Source organism: Xyrauchen texanus, chromosome 49, assembly GCF_025860055.1.
Source record: "Xyrauchen texanus isolate HMW12.3.18 chromosome 49, RBS_HiC_50CHRs, whole genome shotgun sequence".
Classification (NCBI taxonomy): domain Eukaryota; kingdom Metazoa; phylum Chordata; class Actinopteri; order Cypriniformes; family Catostomidae; genus Xyrauchen; species Xyrauchen texanus.
This window is the reverse complement of record NC_068324.1, coordinates 12,451,080-12,470,485: the sequence shown is the minus strand read 5'-3', so window position 1 is coordinate 12,470,485 and position 19,406 is coordinate 12,451,080. Positions and strand designations below refer to the sequence as shown.

The following is a 19,406-nucleotide window of genomic DNA, read 5'->3' as shown; positions in this document are numbered from 1 at the left end:
CAATATCTACAGGGCTAAATGTGTCATAATTTATGTAGAATTCCTACAGTCAAGGATAACTTCTAAATATCATGGCATTTTAAAACTTTAGATTTTTTTGGCCATGAAAAGTCATGAAAATGTATCATTAAAAAATGATTAAATACAAAATTATTTTAAAAAATTATGAAAATTGCTATAAGTAATATGCATTTTTTTTAGTTACGCTCAACTTCACAGCTTTTATTTAATTTCCAGAAATTGCAGGTTGAGCTAAATAAAATTATTTAAAAAAAAAAATTCTAGTAACGCGATTAACTAGAAAAGTCATGAAAGTCAATTGGACAAAAAGTGAAGGAATCAAGGTTATGTAATATTGAGTATTTTTTATTTTATTTTGACCACCATGCCACATCTCTCAAAACTTTCCTGTATGTTCCAAAATATTTTGTTGCAGCCCCTGGTCACGGTTGCCTTGGCGCAGTCACTCTGAACAATGCTCGGAAATGTAGTTTATTTCCAGAAATTTCAGAAGTGGGTCAACAGCTGGTTTGCCACATAAAACTACATGTCCCATAATGCACCGGTGCGCAGTTTTTCCGCAGCCGATGTTGGTTCATGGTGCCTGCGTGAGGGACATTGGATGACTAGGTTTGTGTTGTGTTTAGCCGGGGTAGTCGCCTTTCATTCATTTTGACAGAGAAAAGAGATCGTCATCGCGATGGAGGCTCTTATTCCTGTCATTAACAAACTCCAGGATGTTTTTAACACAGTGGGGGCAGATATTATCCATTTGCCCCAGATTGCAGTGGTGGGAACGCAGGTAATGTATTTTAGTTGCGCTTTCCATTATTACTGCCTGCGTACTTGTACAGCTGTGTACCAAAACCTAGTGAGCTGCCTAGCTAGATAGCATTTTGGTCATAAGAGTTGAACTCGTGTGCGTCTTTTAGGCCAATAAATGCTGTCTAGCACGGAAGTTCACTAGGATTTTGAAACACAGCCTATTATAAGCTACATGTCTTTATTTTTTTTGCACTTGTTATGCGTGGCAAGGTCAACGACTAATAAAAGTATGTCGCTTTGAATATATTGACAGTTTCACAAATAAAAACAAATCAATTGTAGTGACAAGCAAGCTTTGAAATAATATAATTAGCGCTAACTAGCTACTAGCGTGCTAACATTGAGTCCTCGCGCTTTTCCTAATTTAATTTCCAATATGAATGTTTGACATAGCGGGCACATTTTGTGATCCTTATTGTTATGGGTGTATTTAAATTTTCAGCTATACAAAATGGTATTAGGAAGTGAATTTGTTTATGGTTGTGTTGCTGTCAGTACAGTAGCTTACACATGAAGTGATGCGCCATGGTCGGTCTGAATTTGTCAAAAAGCCTCTCTGAACAGCTGCAGGTCTCATGTTGTAAAACACTGACCAATATATAGATGAAGGAGAACATGAGAAGATATAAGATTACAAGTGTTGTATTACTTGCTGTTTATCAACTAGTGTTTACTGTTCTGATAATACGCATGGTGTTCTGCTAGATTTATTGTGAAAAACCCCATCATGTCACGGTCTTCAGAATGCAGCTTTCTATCAGCTCAAATCAGAATTAATTAATTAACTGTCACAGACATTCAAAAGTGATTCTCCAAGATTCCACTTTTCTGAATGGCTCTCTGCTCTTGACTGACCTGCTCTCTCAAAGCCTTTCTGATAGGGAAGCCTACAAGGTTAGCATAGATTAGCGTATCACTGCTGTTCCATAGATATTCTATGTTGGTACACTGGTGAGGAGACAAGAGGCCATTCTTTTTGAATGGATGTTCAATAGATATTCTTCACAACGCTGAATAAAGAAACGCTTTTGTGAGGAAACCGCTCATCATTTCACGGTTAACCATCTGTCTGCATCTTTTACATGTTTTACACTAAACAATCTTTTTTGAATGAACTATGTGTGAAATTTACTATGATAAAATTGCTGTTTAATTAGAGAAGTCACGGACAATTTTACGACCGGTGTCATGCCAAGGTACTTACCCCTGAAAGGAAGTGTATCCCCGGTCGCGGGAGCGCGCTCGCGTTCAGCAGAAGGTGGGTCATTGGTTTGACCAAGGTAAATGAAACTATAACACATGAATTGTTGAAGTTATAGTTTTACTATTGTTGTTTTATCAACGAGGTTTAGCATAGACCACTATCACGTGGCCCATCTATCAAAATTAATTATTATCTGTAGGCTAACGATCGAACTTCATTGAACTGAATTGATCGATTCTCACGAGAATGTCTAAAGTTACTGAAAAACCAAGACGAATTTCACTCATAAAGCAAACAGCCTGTGGATATTAAATTGTTCTGAATCCCCACTCCTCCTTCCATGGTGAATTATTATCAAAATTATTTAATAATGCATTGCACTTAAATAGTAGGCTGGTCAATGTCATACACAAAAAGCGATTGTACAGATGATGGCCTATCATCAAGTGTTTTATTTTGTGAATACTTTACATTATGTCTAATAACAGCAGTGAATATGGACACTTTTCTTGTTTCCTGACAAAAGTAATAGTGGGATACAGATTTTTTCAGACCGTATTTAAACCTGCTATAAAAAGTACCCCCTCTCCATATTGCACAGATGATGGCCTATCAACGTCTCCAATTCCTGTGGCGCCAAGAAAGCAAGGAAAGCCCCCCACCACCCATCCTCACCACATTCTACAGAGATACTATAGAGAGTGTTTCAGTCAGTTGCATCACTTTCTGGCGTGGGAATTGTAGGGCCTCCGACCGCAGCCGATAGTGAAGACAGCTAGTAAGATCATAGGAACTGCACTCCCACCAATCTATGACATCTGCAATGCTCAGTGTATTTGGAGGGCCGTCAGCATCATGAAGGACTCCACACACACACTTCACCATTCTACCCTCTGGCAGGAGGTACCAGAGCATCCGCGCTGCCACCACCAGACTATGAAACAGTTTCAGTTTCTCCTCAACAAACACCAAAGCTCCTGCAAGTTGAACATCGAACACTTCCACACACCAGAACACTTGTACTCCCCTTTTGCATCTAGGAATTCTTAAAGTTTAGGCCTGAACTTGAAGTGAGTCTCCAGTACACTTTCAGTTTTAATGTATAATAGGATACACACAGTAGATCCAGTGTCCACTTTCTTCATCACTTGAATGTACAAAATATACAGTAAGACAATAACTTTGGCTGACTGTTTTTGACATGCTGTATACATACCAGGTATTAGTTTATTAATCAATCGAAAGAAAGTTAATCTGCAAATATTTTATTAATTAATATATTGTAAGCCATTTTTCAAGCAAAAAATAATAATTTTAAGATAAGAAGACACAAACTTGGACGGTGTAATGTAATACAACAAGATTTAATGCATAAATTCCTCCAGAACAATAATGTACACAAAACTAAGTAGTACAAGCAGTACACAGGAAGGCCTCCTCCGTTGGTGGGCCTTGAACGCACATATGGTGGAACCACACGCAAACAAATGTCACACTGAATCTGGAAAACAAATTATTTGGATTTTTGGGTCTTCAGTAAGAGGCAGCAGATTTTCATTCCTGCGTAATTGATGTTATATTTTTAATATACAGTAATTCATGTGGAGATAAAAGAGTAATGAAATGTTTGTTAGTCCTGGGTAAAATAGAATAGAAATATCCATAACAATAACAATACAAGAAAATAAAAGAAAATTCTTAAAAACTTTTTAACAAAACATATTTTATTTCACATTTCTTAAGTTTGATTTACCCAACTCAAATCTGCCTCAGGCCCTTCTGATCCACAGAAGTGACATATGTCAGTCAGGTCATCTTAGAAACAAAACAAAAAACACAGAGCATGCATCTATAATTCTTCATTTTTCACACAAATACTTTTTAGGTAAGTATGGAATAATTCTGATAGCTGGATAAGATGTTTAACAGCAATTATAAGGACAATTATTTGGATTGCCAAAACATCCCCTGATAAAAATCTGAAAAAATCTGTATCCCACTATAACTTGTCAGGACACACGAAAAGTGTCCATATTCACTGCTGTTATTAGACATATTGTAAAGTATTCAAAAAAATAAAACACTTGATGATAGGCCATCATCTGTACAATCGCTTTTTGTGTATGACATTGACCAGCCTACTATTTAAGTGCAATGCATTATTAAATAATTTTGATAATAATTCACCATGGAAGGAGGAGTGGGGATTCAGAACAATTTAATATCCACAGGCTGTTTGCTTTATGAGTGAAATTCGTCTTGGTTTTTCAGTAACTTTAGACATTCTCGTGAGAATCGATCAATTCAGTTCAATGAAGTTCGATCGTTAGCCTACAGATAATAATTAATTTTGATAGATGGGCCACGTGATAGCGGTCTATGCTAAACCTCGTTGATAAAACAACAATAGTAAAACTATAACTTCAACAATTCATGTGTTATAGTTTCATTTACCTTGGTCAAACCAATGACCCACCTTCTGCTGAACGCGAGCGCGCTCCCGCGACCGGGGATACACTTCCTTTCAGGGGTAAGTACCTTGGCACGACACCGGAAGGTGCTAGTTTACCGTTATAGCCATTACACTGTCTCCAATGATTGAACAACAAAGGTTGTTTATCTCAGAGCTATAAGATCTGTCTCTCTCCTTGCCATCTCACTGCTCACTGCTGCTGGCCAGGGCTACGGAAGAGATATGGTAAATTTAGCGTTGATGTGTTGTGGAGGTGGTTAGATACAAATGTCTACCACAGTGTGACGTCACAATGTGGAGGAAGTAGAGAATCAGTCATTTTGGCAGCTTGGTTTCAACAAATGCTCTTTTTGCAGTGAGGAGGAAGTTTTGAGTTCTGAAAATTTCAGTATGTTTTTAGTGCAAAGACCTCTTATTTGTTAAAATAAGTTATGACCCCTTTAAAGTGTAATAAGTTTAAAGAGTATTTCACCGACTGGTTAAGAGGATACGTTTTTCTATATTTTGCTGTTACATGAGAAAAGCCTGCTGTGTTTAATCAGTCTGGACACAAGTTTGATGTCTAGCCAGAGGACTTTTAGTTTCTACTCCAAGCATACTTGAGTGTTTGATCAAAATTCACTGATCCAATGGGAATTTTAGTTGTAATACATGACCAATGTGTCTGACCTATAAGGTCCAACATTGAGCATTGCCCATTAGGGCTGTCAGTTGAGCAGAAAAACTACATTCAAATTTTTACCTTAAACATTTTCAAAATTCAAATAATATTTAAGAAATCAAATAATAAATATGAATTTTAAAGTCAGCTGATTCTTAAACTGACATGGTTTCCTTAGTCCACAAGAGGGCACTATAAATACATAAACCAGCACCATTATATTATTGCAAAGAACATTCCTGGCTGTTAATAAAGAGCATTTAATTTTAGCGAGTTAAGACGATGACTACCACACCTGGATTCACAAGTTCAAATCCAGAGTGCGCTGAGCGACTCCGGCCAGGTCTCCTAAGCAACCAAATTGGCCTGGTTGCTAGGGAGGGTAGAGTCACAAGGGGTAACCTCATCGTGGTCACTATAATGCGGTTCGATCTCAGTGGAGCGCGTGGTGAGTTGTGCGTGGAAATTAATTGTTTTTTTTAGTCTGTCGATATTCTCAAATATTGTCAAAAGGAAAAAAAGGGGGTGTGCTTCAATATGCAGTCCACATGGTGTTACACTTGCACTGATGCCAGGTTACTACACAGGCACAAGCTATAATAACAGTGAAATACCACATTGTTTTTTATTCATTACAGTTGTAGGTAGGGTAGCAATATTCCCAGATAGCAGAGGTATTCGGCTTAACTCGGTGGTGAAGAGAATGGTAAATTGTATTTGTTGCGCTGTATCTAGCCTTTTTTAGTGCAAAAATGTGATCGATCTGAAGTCATCGTCAGGTCTTGGCACACATCCAAAATGTGCATTCTTTTTCTTAAATTAAATGAATATTCAAATTTAGAATTTGACTTAATGACTTAATTCTGTTAGTTTGACACAGGATAACCTCTGTTTTAAAGTTCCTGAAATTGTTTGTGACAGACTTGCCTTTGGTTTGCTCAATGGGGCCTAAAGACAATAACTTATAAGGCATGATTTTCCATCATTATTCATTTAAACTGCACAATGAGGAGCATGGTTTTCTGTAGAGCTGTTTTGAAATGATGTGTGTTGTGAAAAGCACTATACAAATAAAAAAGACTTTACGTACTGTATTTTCTGTTGTGCATCTGGTTAACAGAGTAGCGGGAAGAGCTCTGTGCTGGAGAGTTTGGTTGGCAAAGACCTCCTGCCCCGTGGGACGGGTATCGTCACCCGCAGACCTCTCATCCTGCAGCTGGTTCACGTAGACCCAGAGGACAGCCGAAAGACTGGAGAGGAGAACGGTATATGATTTCTTTACCTTTATGTTTCACAGTGAATGCAGAGAGCTTGAATTTCTGAACATTTTGCTTGGAAAGATTCTAAACAGTGTGAGAAAATGACCGTTTGAGCTTGTTACTTGGTGCTTGTATCTTATTCCTTCATTCTAAGTTGGTTTGTTTTGCTCAATCAAACATTCATAGGGAGTGTAGCGGGGTCAGGTAGTTGACTTATGGTCAGTTAAAAGAGATGGGGGGCTGTTAGGTTAGTGACCTAATCTGATTTGTGCAGTAATAGCTGTACAGGAAACCTGAGATGTTTGTTTTCATAAAGCACCAGTTTCATTTTTGTACTTGAAGAACCCAGTCGATCAGAATCTGTCATAAATTTGAGATTAAAGGGATAGTTCACCCAATAATGAAAATTCTCTCATAATTTACTTACCCTCATCCCATCCCAGATGTGTTTGACTTTCTTCTGTTGAACACAAACAAAGATTTTTTAGAAGAATATCTCAGATCTGTAGGTCCATACAATGAAGTTGAATGGTAACCAAAAAGCACATAATGGCACCATAAAAGTAATTCATAAGACTCCAGTGGTTTCTGGAGTGATCCAATCAATTTTCGATGAGAACAAACCAAAATGTAACTCCTTTTTCACTCAAATCTTCTCCTTGGCGATCATGATTTCAAGCTCAGTTTCCTAATGCCATCTAGCGTTCTGCGCATGCGTCAAGCACTAGGAAGTGTAATCAAGCTTGAAGTCATGATCATGCTGAGAGTCTTAAGTGCAAAATCCATCCAATCTTCTATAGCCCCTTGTCCTATGGAGGGACGCGGGTAGTGCTGGAACAGTGTCTCGGGCCGAAGGCAGGGAATCACCCTGGACAGGTGGCCAGTCCATCACTGGGCAACACACACAGACATACACATTCTCACTCACACCTACATGTGTTTTATGATGGCATGAGGGTGTGTAAATACTATTTCATTTGTGGGTAAGCTATTCTTTCAGCGCTCAACATGCTCTATCTCTGCATTTGGTTTTGGCTGCTCTAGAGTCCTAGAAGACTTCATTGCTGCTCTTACAGGTGTTGTAGACTAACTCTCTGTCATCTCTCTTTAAACACAGACCCCAATGCCTGGAAAAATGGACGCCTTTACAAAGGTCTCCTTTTCCTTGTTCATTGCCCTTTTGCTTGTGTTGAGCAGCTTCCTTTTTAGATTTTTTTGTTTTTGCACTCATCCTGCCTCCATTATTTAATTGCAAGCATTTATTAAGCTGCCAGTATAGTAGTTTAGCTTAATTCAGACTCAAACAAACCCAGACAGTGGAATTTAAATGATCCTGTCTTGATTTTATTGAAGTGGTGAATCTGAGTACTTTTAGTTGAATTAAATTGATCCCAAATGTCCATTTATTTTGGATTTATTCACTACACTAATAGTCATCCTCTGCTATTTAAACTTCACCTTGTAGTGAAGATTCAAGGTCTGTGTGTGTGTTAGTGAGAGCCAAAAGCTTAGGTAGACTGTCCTATTCACAATGTACTGCACTTGGACTGTTACATAACTGATTGTTTTTGTATAATTTGCTGTGGTGACGCTTTCTAAAAAAAATGCTTTTGTTCAATGGTGGAAATGAAATATTGATGCATTGACCATGAGAATAAATCCAATGTAGGCTTCTCAGCTGAGTAAACAAATCACAAGAAAGTGAAAATGAAACAGCTATTGCCAAACCAGTAATGTGTCATTGACATAACTGTCAACAATGTTCCCACAGGACTGGATGGAGAAGAGTGGGGGAAATTTCTACACACTAAAAGCAAGGTATGGAAACCAGCACAATACACCATTGGACTAAGAGAAACAACTGACACCCACTGAGGTCAAATTTGTGTGACCCTTGAGTAACAAGAGCTGTTAGCAGCCATTGTGAATTATTCTTAGATTTTTTTGTATTTTTGCACAAAAAGAAATAATGTAGATATATTTGAAACATGATTGACCAACATCCAGTTTAGTACCTCACCTCTGAGATAGTCCAGTTGGAAAAGTTTACAATTATTTACAACTCATTCTGACCATCTTTATGTGCTATAAACAACTGTGAATTGAGTTTGTTTGAGGGTCTCAATGTTTGATGATGAAGCAGATGAAGAGCAAGCCCTTTAATTTATGAAGAACAAGAATGTATTAGGAGAAATGGTCACACAAAAATATACAGCAGTGTGGCATTGAGGGCAGTCACATGCTTTGCATTCACCTCATGTAACATTCACACTGTTTCCCTGTTATTGTGAATATTGTACCTCTGCTTTTTAGATCTACACAGATTTTGATGAAATCAGGCAAGAAATCGAAAGTGAAACAGAAAGAATTTCTGGCAATAACAAGGTATGAAAGAGCTTTCTTAAGAGATAATCTAAAGAAGTACTAAAATAATAGAAATCAGATGTTAAAGCTGAAGTATGTAATTTCTGCACCACCAAATGGAAGTGATGAAAAATGACATACTTCAGCTTAAATATTTTTAACCCTTTATGTAGATTCTGTTGGCATTAAGCTCTGCAGTTTGACCAACACTGAATGTTGAGGACTGCATTTTTTACGTAAATATTCCGTCATGTGTTTTACAGGGGATCAGTGATGAGCCCATTCACCTGAAAATCTTCTCACCATATGTTGTAAACCTCACACTGGTGGACCTGCCTGGCATCACAAAGGTGTTTTATTCCACAACCAATACCACAAGTAGTAACCTGTTTCAGTTTTTTTCTTTCTGGATCATGTCATTGGAGGTTTTGATGCTGATATTGATGTGTTGATGTTCAGGTCCCTGTTGGAGATCAGCCCAAAGATATTGAGCTTCAGATCCGTGATCTGATCCTGAAATACATCAGCAACCCAAACTGCATAATCTTAGCTGTCACTGCAGCGAACACGGATATGGCTACCTCTGAAGCTTTGAAAGTTGCCCGTGAGGTGGATCTAGATGGTCAGCATATAGTATTCGTGTTTATTTTTTTCTTTTCATTATTTTTGCCCACAGTATCTGTATTAAGTTTGATTTTTTAATGTGATGCATTTTCTGCACTGACACTTTCATTTTTGTATTCAACTTGTCCTGCTGTCAGGTCGCAGAACACTTGCTGTCGTGACTAAATTAGATTTGATGGATGCTGGTACTGATGCAATGGATGTACTTATGGGAAGGGTCATTCCTGTCAAACTTGGACTGATCGGAGTGGTCAACAGGTACAAATTAAAGCAAATTTATTCTTTTAAAACATGGAACTGAGGGTTCCAAAAATAATTTTCATATAATATATAAAAAAATATCTATAACATATTCTAAATTAATATAAACTGTCAGCATACCTTTTTTTCCACACTTATCGGGTTGATCTCATGAAAAATATCAAGAAATGTCTTGTCATATTTCACTCCAATGTAAAATATATTGTATCATGTATATATATTTATAGATAGATGGATATACAGTTGAAGTCAGAAGTTTACAAACACTTAGGTTGAAGTCATTAAAACAATTTTTTTAATCTACTCCACAGATTTTATATTAGCAAACTATAGTTTTGGCAAGCCATTTAGGACATCTACTTTGTGCATGACACAAGTCATTTTTTCAACAGTTGTTTCACTTTTAATTGACTCTTATCATAATTCCAGAGAGTCAGATGTTTACATACACTAAGTTAACTGTGCCTTTAAGCAGCTTGGAAAATTCCAGAAAATTATGTCAAGCATTTAGGCAATTAGCCACTTAGCTTCTGATAGGCTAATTGGCTGTATGATGGTTGCATGGTCCCATGGGGTATATACTTGCGAACTATTGTTTGTACAGATATTGTTTGCCTAGAATTTGCAGACATGTACTCTTAACAATTTCTCAACCAACTTCAATACCAACATAAGTCATCAATTTCAATCAACTTTTTTTAATTAATTTTAGTTTTATAATGAAATAAATTAATATAATCGCACAATTATATTTTTGTCTTCAAAACTAATTTGTCTACAAACATTTAAGCATATGCCTTCAGATCAAAATATTTTTAAGATAATGTGAAACATTTCAGTCAAGTGTTTCAAAAGTTTTGACTGGTAGTGCATGTATGTATAAAATTAATGTGTATATATACCGTATAAATGTGTGTGTGTGTGTGTGTGTGTGTGTGTGTGTATATGAGTGTAAAATATATATATATATATATTATACTGTACATTAACAGTTTTGGGTGTATTCTCATTAAGTAATTAGTTACTGTAATCTAATTACTTTTGTCAAAAAAGGAAGTGTAACATTACATTTTAAATTCTTGTAATCAAATTACAGTTACTGGCTTTCAGCTAATTACTTTTTAGTACATTAACTGGGTTACAAACATTTCTGAAATATTATTTATGTGGAATACATTTACAACATGAATTTAGTTATGTGTACCTCTATTTTGCCTCATAAGAGAATATAAGGGAGAAATGTAATGTTGAGTGGATGACATTTCTGCCAAAGAATGAGGAAAATAGAAATAGTTTTTAATACATTGAGTAAACAAAATACACAAGTAATTAGTAATGTGATTACTTTTCCAATTACAACTTTTTAATACAAGTAATTTGTCATTTTAATTGGATTACTTTTTAAATGATCATGGCTAACACTATATATGAAATATATTTTTTTGATTTTGAGGTGAAATATAACCTGGACATTTCATTGTCAAATTCACCCTATTTTATAAATCTGGCATCTAACAAGGATCTACCAAAATGTCATGTCCATTTGTGCTACTGACTGAATATCTTTATTCAGGAGTCAACTGGACATCAATACTAAGAAAAGCATGGCAGACGCTATGCGTAATGAGCATGCCTTCCTACAGAAGAAATACCCCTCGCTCGCCAACAGAAACGGAACCAAATATCTCGCCAGAACATTAAATAGGTAAGTGTCTGCTTTTAACCTGTAGCCTGAATTATGCAACAAAAGAATTCAAATGGAATTTCAAATTTGTCTTTTTAACTGTGCTTTGAAAATACTCTGTCTGTTCCATTAGGTTGTTAATGCATCACATTAGAGATTGTCTACCGGAGCTGAAGACACGTATCAACGTTCTGGCTGCCCAGTATCAGTCTCTGCTCAGCAGCTACGGCGAGCCGGTGGAGGACCAGAGTGCCACACTACTGCAGCTCATAACCAAGTTTGCTACGGAGTACTGCAACACAATTGATGGAACGGCCAAATATATCGAGACAGCTGAACTGTTAGTGTCGCCCTTCTCCTTCCAGTTACACAACCACAGTTATAATGTCCATATTGAAAATTGTATGTTTTAATGATGTGGTTATTCAGTATTGTTAGTGCTAAACTCAGCTGATTTGTGATTGTATTGTAGGTGTGGTGGTGCAAGAATTTGTTACATTTTCCATGAGACATTTGGCAGGACACTGGAATCAGTCTACCCTCTTGGTGGACTTACAACCATAGATGTGCTTACAGCTATCAGGAATGCTACGGTGTGTTAAAACCCCCTTTTTTTTTCTTTTCTTTTTTTGTGTAGTCCTGCATATCCATCATCTAGTATTAGAGTTCTTCACAACCATAGTTAAAAAAACTGTAGTCTGTTCCTGGACTGCCGGTTTCTATTTTAGCACTGGTCCTCTGAGAATTTTTAAGTTATAGTGTCTTGGAGAGGCTGTTGTGCATTGTAGAACTACATTGCAACAGTATTTTGTGTATTTTCTGTACTGTCATATAAAGGACTGCTGGTAATGTATTTCCTGTGTGTCTCTGCAGGGTCCACGTCCTGCTCTGTTTGTGCCTGAGGTTTCGTTTGAGCTGCTGGTGAAGAGGCAGGTGAAGCGTCTGGAGGAGCCCAGTCTGCGCTGTGTGGAGCTAGTGCATGAGGAGATGCAGAGGATCATTCAACACTGTAGTAACTACAGCACTCAGGTATTTCTTTTTCAGAATCAAAGTAACTATGCTAAAATTAATCTTTTCTAATCTTTTTTTTATTATTATACATTTTTGTCACTAGGAGTTACTAAGGTTTCCAAAGCTTCATGATGCCATTGTAGAAGTGGTCACCTCTCTGCTCAGGAAGAGGCTACCGGTCACCAATGAAATGGTTAGTCTCGATTCTTGTTATTATCATCTTAAAAAAATTATTAGCAAACATCTCTTTTCTAATGGTGATGTGGACTCCGTTTCAGGTTCACAACCTTGTTGCGATTGAGCTGGCTTATATCAATACAAAACACCCAGACTTTGCAGATGCTTGTGGACTCATGAACAACAACATTGAGGTTTTATTCGTTTGAATGCATTATGATTTTCATTGATTGGAAAACATCAGTGTGAAGTGATCCTTTTTTTAAACGATTCATAACAGGAGCAGAGACGCAACCGAATTAGAGAGATGCCCTCTTCTGTGCCTCGTGATAAGGTATGCTGTTAGATTAGGGTGGTTATTTTATGAGCTTTCAAGGGAGAATTATGCTTTCTCCCAAGAAGTGGGATTGGCTGCTATTTGCTATTTTCATCCTTTTTTGTTGCTACTTTGCTCTTAAAAACCTTTAGCTTCTTTTCCTCTTTATAGAATAGTTTGTATCATGAACCTAAAAGCCTCTTGCTCTTTGCTCTAGACCAGAATAAGATTAAAGCATGCTGCTTTCACCTCCAGCTAACTAGTCTCATTCCCCTCTCTCTCCCTGTCTAGTCCTTAAAGGGTCCAGGTGGGCAGTCTGTGTCACCCACTGAGCAGCTGCCCGCTGAGTGCGATGGCCCCAAGGTGTGTGGTGCCCCTTATTTGTAGGGACAAAGCATGGAGTTGATTTTCAACCAAGTTTCTTTGCTCCTCTTTTAACACTCAAACCCCCTACCTCAGGGTTCCTGCAGATCCTTAAAAAGTCTTAATGTCTTAAATTCAGTTTTCCAAAATTTAAGGTCCTAAAAAGTCTTAAATATCTTAAATGATACAACAAAAGTCTTAATTATCATTTAAATAGGTCTTAAATTTGGAGACAGAAATACATGAATCCTGATATTACCTAATGTGATTATCAAACTTCAAAAGAATACGATTTAATTAAATAAATGCATGCGCTGCATCCTTCAAAGTGAAACACGGCACTGTTGTATTTTCTTCAAACAGAGAACTCACACGGGGGCTTGTGAGTGTTTCCAGCTTTTAAATTAAGCACTTTAGGACATATCGGCATTTATGACAAACTATCACAAATGATCACCTGTTCATTATGATGTTGATGAAATATGACAATGTTTACTTGTAATTGTTTATATTGTAATGCGTTGTAGATTATAGTAGAAGTGCACATTTGATATCCCTTATTTGTTTGAATGAGCAGCTAGAAGCAGTGAAGCACATACATTTCATTTGTTGTTTTGGTTGCACCCTCCCCATCACAGGAAGGAAAGACTAAGAACATTTAATGATGGCTACCAATTTTAAAAACTATCAGCAGATAAATTGTCTTTCTTTCAACACATCAGTGAAATCCAATATTGGTCATCCCATAATTTGTATTTATTTATATAATGGTACATAAAGTAGTGTTGCACGGGATACTGGTACTAATGAAATACCGCGATACCAAAAAAATATAAATGGTACGATGTTGTTAATTTTAAATTAACTTTTTTGACAATTTTAAGATTGAAGTATACTGCCATTAGCAAAATGTAATGTAATGTGAGAGTTTTGAGATGACATCAAAGACCATTTGAAAATAATAATAAAAAAAGCCTCTATATGTCAAAGTCTGATCATTAAACAGCAGAAGGATGTCATTTAATAAAATAATATACAGTCATATGTCCTGTCATCTACTTCACAGACAGGCATGCACACGAAACACACACACACACACAAGCGCAACACCCACTACTAATGCTTGATTTTCATGCAGTGTGTCCAATAGTATCCATCTGCAGAGCCACAGATCAGTTTGTTTAGTGTATACATGGCTGTGAACTCTCAAATGAACTCTTTCTCCATTGCAGCTCAGAGATTTCAAGTTGCATGAAGCTTGATATAGCGAACAAACTCTTCAATAAGAGGAAGAAATAACTTAAAAAAAAATTAAAGCCATTAATTGCACTGCCCCAGACCGTAATATGGAAGATTCCTGAGAAATGCAAGCTTGTAGTACCACCTGTTTACTAAGTAAGTGAAACTTCAGCTGTGTGGCAATGCCCAGTTTATACAGTGAAGAAAAACACCCTTGAGCAGCAGAACAAAACAGACATGCGTAACATTCTTAAGTTCAAAACACTTGATGGAGCGCAAATTTGAACTAAGGGATCTCAAGATGTGTTCTAAGTTTAAACTATATTTAACTTGACACAGTGACCTAAAAATATTATTTTTATGATGCAAAGCATGTCTGACGCAGGTGTTCATTGACGGGTCCTTAAACAAGCCCTCATAATAAATCTCAATCTGATTGACAAATTCACTTGTGAAATGGATTGCTGTGAACTGTATGCCAATGATTGACTTATGTTCAATAATATGGTAGTAAACAATACATTGTATTCTAATGCCGCTTTTTGTATTGTCTTATCAATGACTAACTCTTCTGCCACAAGAATGTAATGCATTTTAATTATCTGATTTTTTAAAATATATATATATATATATATATATATATATATATATATATATATTATATTTAAAGATAACTATGTACAATTATTTCATCATTATATATTGAATTATATTTATATGATGGGATATGAAGGCCATGTTGAATATGTTTTAAGTAAGAGTCTGTTATACATGATTTATTTTGAGATTGTGTTGTATTTGTATGGGGATACAGCTTTAATTTCATTTATTCAGGTCTTAAAAAGTCTTAAATTTGATTTTAAAAATGCTGCAGCAACCCTGCTGACTGCATGGTCACCAACCACTAAACCAATGGTAGATCATGTATTGCTGTGCCATTTTGTTTTACTAATAAGTCCCTTCTCAAACTTAAGTATATTCCTTGATTAATACTATGTGTTTGACGTGTATTGATCTCTAGAAAGGGCTCTCTTATATTTATTTATATATATATATATATATATATATATATGTGTGTGTGTGTTTTTTATTAATTTTTTTAATTATTATCTTCCCTGAGGTCCACTTATAGTGTTAGTATAGTTTTTGTTTAGTTTATTTTTTGTTTATCACCAAAACAGTCATAATTTATTCATATAATTATTTTCCATCCTGTTCTCTGGCCCTCTGTCTGAAATGCTCGGTGTTTAGCTATCTGGCCCTTTAAGACTTCAATGTAAACAGCCACTGTTATGACTGACTAACATCATGCAGCCCCTCCAATACTGTCAGATTGGAAAACTCAATCGGAAGAAAATGAACAACAAGCTCCACAGCATTATAAAACTGTGTTTATGCATAACATACACCTAATGCATTGCATCCGAATACATTAAACTGTCCACTCAAGCACAGCAGCACCGTAACTATAAAACAGTCATGACATTTGAAATATTCATGAATGAAACTGTTTACTTAAAGTTTTGAGTCAATGTTGAGTTTGTAACTTGCTGAAGAGGCAGTCATATGAAGATGTAATTGGTCCTCGTGATGTCACAAGTTACACAAATTCCAAACAAGCTGTTTCTAAAGCTTGGTTTAAATAAATGCTCTTTCTATTGAGGAGGAAGTTTGCAATTCTGAAACTTACAGTATTTATTTATAGTAAATGACCTCTATATGTCAAAAGATCATGGAAAATTGATTCCTCATGTCATGACCATGTTTAAAGTGCTTCCTGTTTTTGCATGCTGAATATTTTCTCCTGAGGATGAACCAGAGATTTGTTATATCAAGGATGATCTATTTTTAGCATGTTTTGTGAAGGCAGCTAGGGTTTTGCATCCAGATGGATCACAGCTTACTTGTACAAATTTGAAACGAGTGACACTCACACTGTTTATATAAAGGTTGATTTTTAATTTCCTTGGCAACTTAAAAATTGTACCTAAGTTGTATTTTCACAGCCATCACACACCACAGTTTGAGCCTGCAATATTTATCATACTATGATAAATACCCTGTTTTTTTTTTTTGTACTAGCGATAGACCGAAATATCGGTTTGGCTGATTGACTTGTCAATCTTTGGCCATTTTGAGATCAGCACATCAGCCAAATACTTATTGGCCAATTAACAGAAGGGTCAATTAACAGAAGGGTCGATCCAAATTGTGTCCGTTCTAAAATCAATAGATGAATCATATTTTCTGTTTTCAGTTCATTTTTTGTGAAAAAATGTTGTAAAATAAGTGTTTGTTTAAATTAAGCAATTTTGTGTACATCACGTTTGTTATAATTATATATACCATCTGTTGTAGGGCTCCTTGTTCTTCCTCTGTTCTATTCTTTTTGTAAAGGGAATGCTATGGTGTATGTAGACATATAGAATACACCATTATATATATATTATATGTATGACTACAAATGCAATGTATACAAAATTGCTGAATTTAAACTAACACTTATTTTACATAATAAATATACTGTCTGTGTGTGTGTGTGTGTATATGTGTATATTTACATTTATGCATTTGGCAGATGCTTTTATCCAAAGCGACTTACAGTGCACTTATTACAGGGACAATCCCCCCGGAGCAACCTGGAGTTAAGTGTCTTGCTCAAGGACACAATGGTGATGGCTGTGGGTATCGAACCTGCGACATTCTGATTACCAGATTACCAGTTATGTGGTTTAGACAACTACACCACCACTCCAGGCTCATATATATATATATGGCCCCCTGCTCTCTAGATATAGTCATTGGCCTCGGCCAAAAAAAGAAAAGGATATCGGTTTACCACTAGTATTGTTTTGTTTTGTTTTTTTCGTTATGGAGTGCTATATTATGTGTGGACCATTATGTACATACTGCTGGTATCACTTTGTGTTCAATTATAATTTTATCAACGTATAAAACATCAGTTGACCGCATCGACAGTGAACAGAAATCTAGTGGCTCTTGGTGCTCAATCATGTTTTGTTTTTTCTGTTTGTCTCTGTTAGATGTCTGGAGGAGCTCAGGGGGAGCAAGAAGGAGGAACAGGAACCTGGAGAGGCATGCTGAAGAAGGGAGAGGATGGTCAGGGAGATGATAAGTCTAAACTACATAGCTCCATCCCAGCCAGCCCTCAGAAAGGACATGCAGTCAACCTACTTGATGTGGTGAGTCCATAAAACTGCAAAACATGACTAAACATGGTATATAATGACATAAGATCTGCATGTACTGTACAGTAAAAACACTATAGTGTAAGTGTCTGCAAGCGTTTGCATGTGCTCTGCTGTTAAAGAGTTGTTGGACAGCACAGACTTAATTAATTAGTGTTGATTTGTTCTGATCTTCCAGCCTGTACCAGTTGCTAGGAAACTCTCTGCTCGTGAACAGAGGGACTGTGAGGTCATTGAGAGGCTGATTAAATCCTATTTCCTTATTGTCCGTAAAAACATTCAGGACAGGTATGTGACATAAACCAGCTCTTTTGAACTTCTAGATCTGGGGCTATCAAGACTGAACGCGTTCTTGCATTAAAAAAGCAATTCCAAGTGCAAAGAATAGAACAGAATGCAGGTGTCTCGAGACACGCTTTTAAAAGTTGATGTTCTTTTTAACCTTACATGACATCTAAAGAAAACTCCTGCATAAGACACTGACAAAACAGCAAGACATAATGGTCAAGAATGTCTGTTTACATCGAAAAATAATTAAGAAACCACACACATAAATATAATGATCTCAGAATGCTAACTTTGAGATCTTAGAACTTAATATAGGAAGCTTCTGTAATATTGTCTCTGTTGGTTTGCTCTTTGCAAATATCTGATATTTAGACCAGCATCCTGTCCCTATCTGTCATTGCAGTGTGCCAAAGGCTGTGATGCACTTCCTTGTGAACCATGTAAAGGACAGCTTACAGAGTGAGCTGGTGGGGCAGCTTTATAAACCCGCTGTGCTGAATGACCTCCTCACAGAGTCAGAGGACATGGCCCAGCACCGAAATGAGGCTGCAGATATGCTGAAGGTAATAAAGGGGCCTGGTGTGCTGATGCTACCTGAAATGCTACCTATAAAACAAGTAATATAAGTCCTTGCTAAAATTACAAATTGAAGATATAAACATGTATTCAAGCATGTCAATGACAGAAGTGCAGAACACAGTTGTGTTTTGTAATGTACCGGTATGCTATTGGGGCTACTGGGGTGGCTGTGGCTCAGGTGGTAGAGTGGGTTGTCCACTAATCGCAGGGTTGGCGGTTCGATTCCCGGCCCACACAACTCCACATGGCGAAGTGTCCTTGGGCAAGACACTGAACCCCAAGTTGGTCCCAACTGCAGGCTAGTGTCTTGCATGGCAGCTCTGCCGTCATTGGTGTGTGAATGTGTGATTTACCTGCTTCTAAACATGTTTAAAAAATGTGGTTGTTACGTCTTAGTCGGACAGCATCTTCCTGTCTAAATGGGCTGTTCTGGGCCAAAATAAGCTGCAAATGGGACAGCAGTTAATGTTTTTATACTCTCATCCTGTCTTCTCGTAGGCCTTGCAGAAAGCCAGTCAGGTGATCGCTGAGATCCGAGAAACACACCTGTGGTGAAGTCCCGTGCAGATGTACAGCCCCCTTATTCTCTCACTCAAGCCCTACGGTCTGCACAGGCCCTGTTCCTTCCTGCCTGGATTTCAGACACCCAACTTGAAAAATGCACCGGTGTCAATTTGTATGTAATGAACATGGTTTTATTATGTATGCGATGGACTTGAACTACATTGAGGGCAGCACATATCACGTCACAGCTTCACACCCCATTCAGTGATATCTTCTCTCATGTATGTAAGCTACCATGTAAGCTCCAGATAACGTGTGTGGCTTGTTAAAGGACTGTGTGTCCCTGATGTAGATAAATTAAAGGT

The 19,406-nt window shown here is 37.0% G+C and overlaps 1 protein-coding gene across 4 annotated transcripts; it reads left to right on the top strand.

The window, feature by feature from the left end:
• The first annotated feature begins 593 nt into the window (after positions 1 to 593).
• Positions 594 to 19,404, top strand: LOC127640346 (dynamin-1-like protein). Of its 4 annotated transcripts, XM_052122846.1 has the most exons (20): positions 594 to 802; positions 6,284 to 6,428; positions 7,540 to 7,575; positions 8,194 to 8,240; positions 8,736 to 8,807; positions 9,050 to 9,136; positions 9,246 to 9,408; positions 9,548 to 9,668; positions 11,245 to 11,376; positions 11,489 to 11,695; positions 11,828 to 11,948; positions 12,229 to 12,384; positions 12,470 to 12,559; positions 12,645 to 12,737; positions 12,824 to 12,877; positions 13,151 to 13,222; positions 17,506 to 17,664; positions 17,849 to 17,958; positions 18,362 to 18,521; positions 19,036 to 19,404. In XM_052122846.1, the coding sequence occupies exons 1-20, from the start codon at positions 701 to 703 to the stop codon at positions 19,090 to 19,092; spliced, it is 2,184 nt and encodes a 727-aa protein (XP_051978806.1). In that variant the 5' UTR covers positions 594 to 700; the 3' UTR covers positions 19,093 to 19,404. The 4 variants fall into 4 exon arrangements, with proteins under 4 accessions (XP_051978806.1, XP_051978807.1, XP_051978808.1 ...); XM_052122847.1 differs by lacking the exon at positions 7,540 to 7,575; XM_052122848.1 differs by lacking the exon at positions 13,151 to 13,222.
• Positions 19,405 to 19,406: the final 2 nt, after the last annotated feature.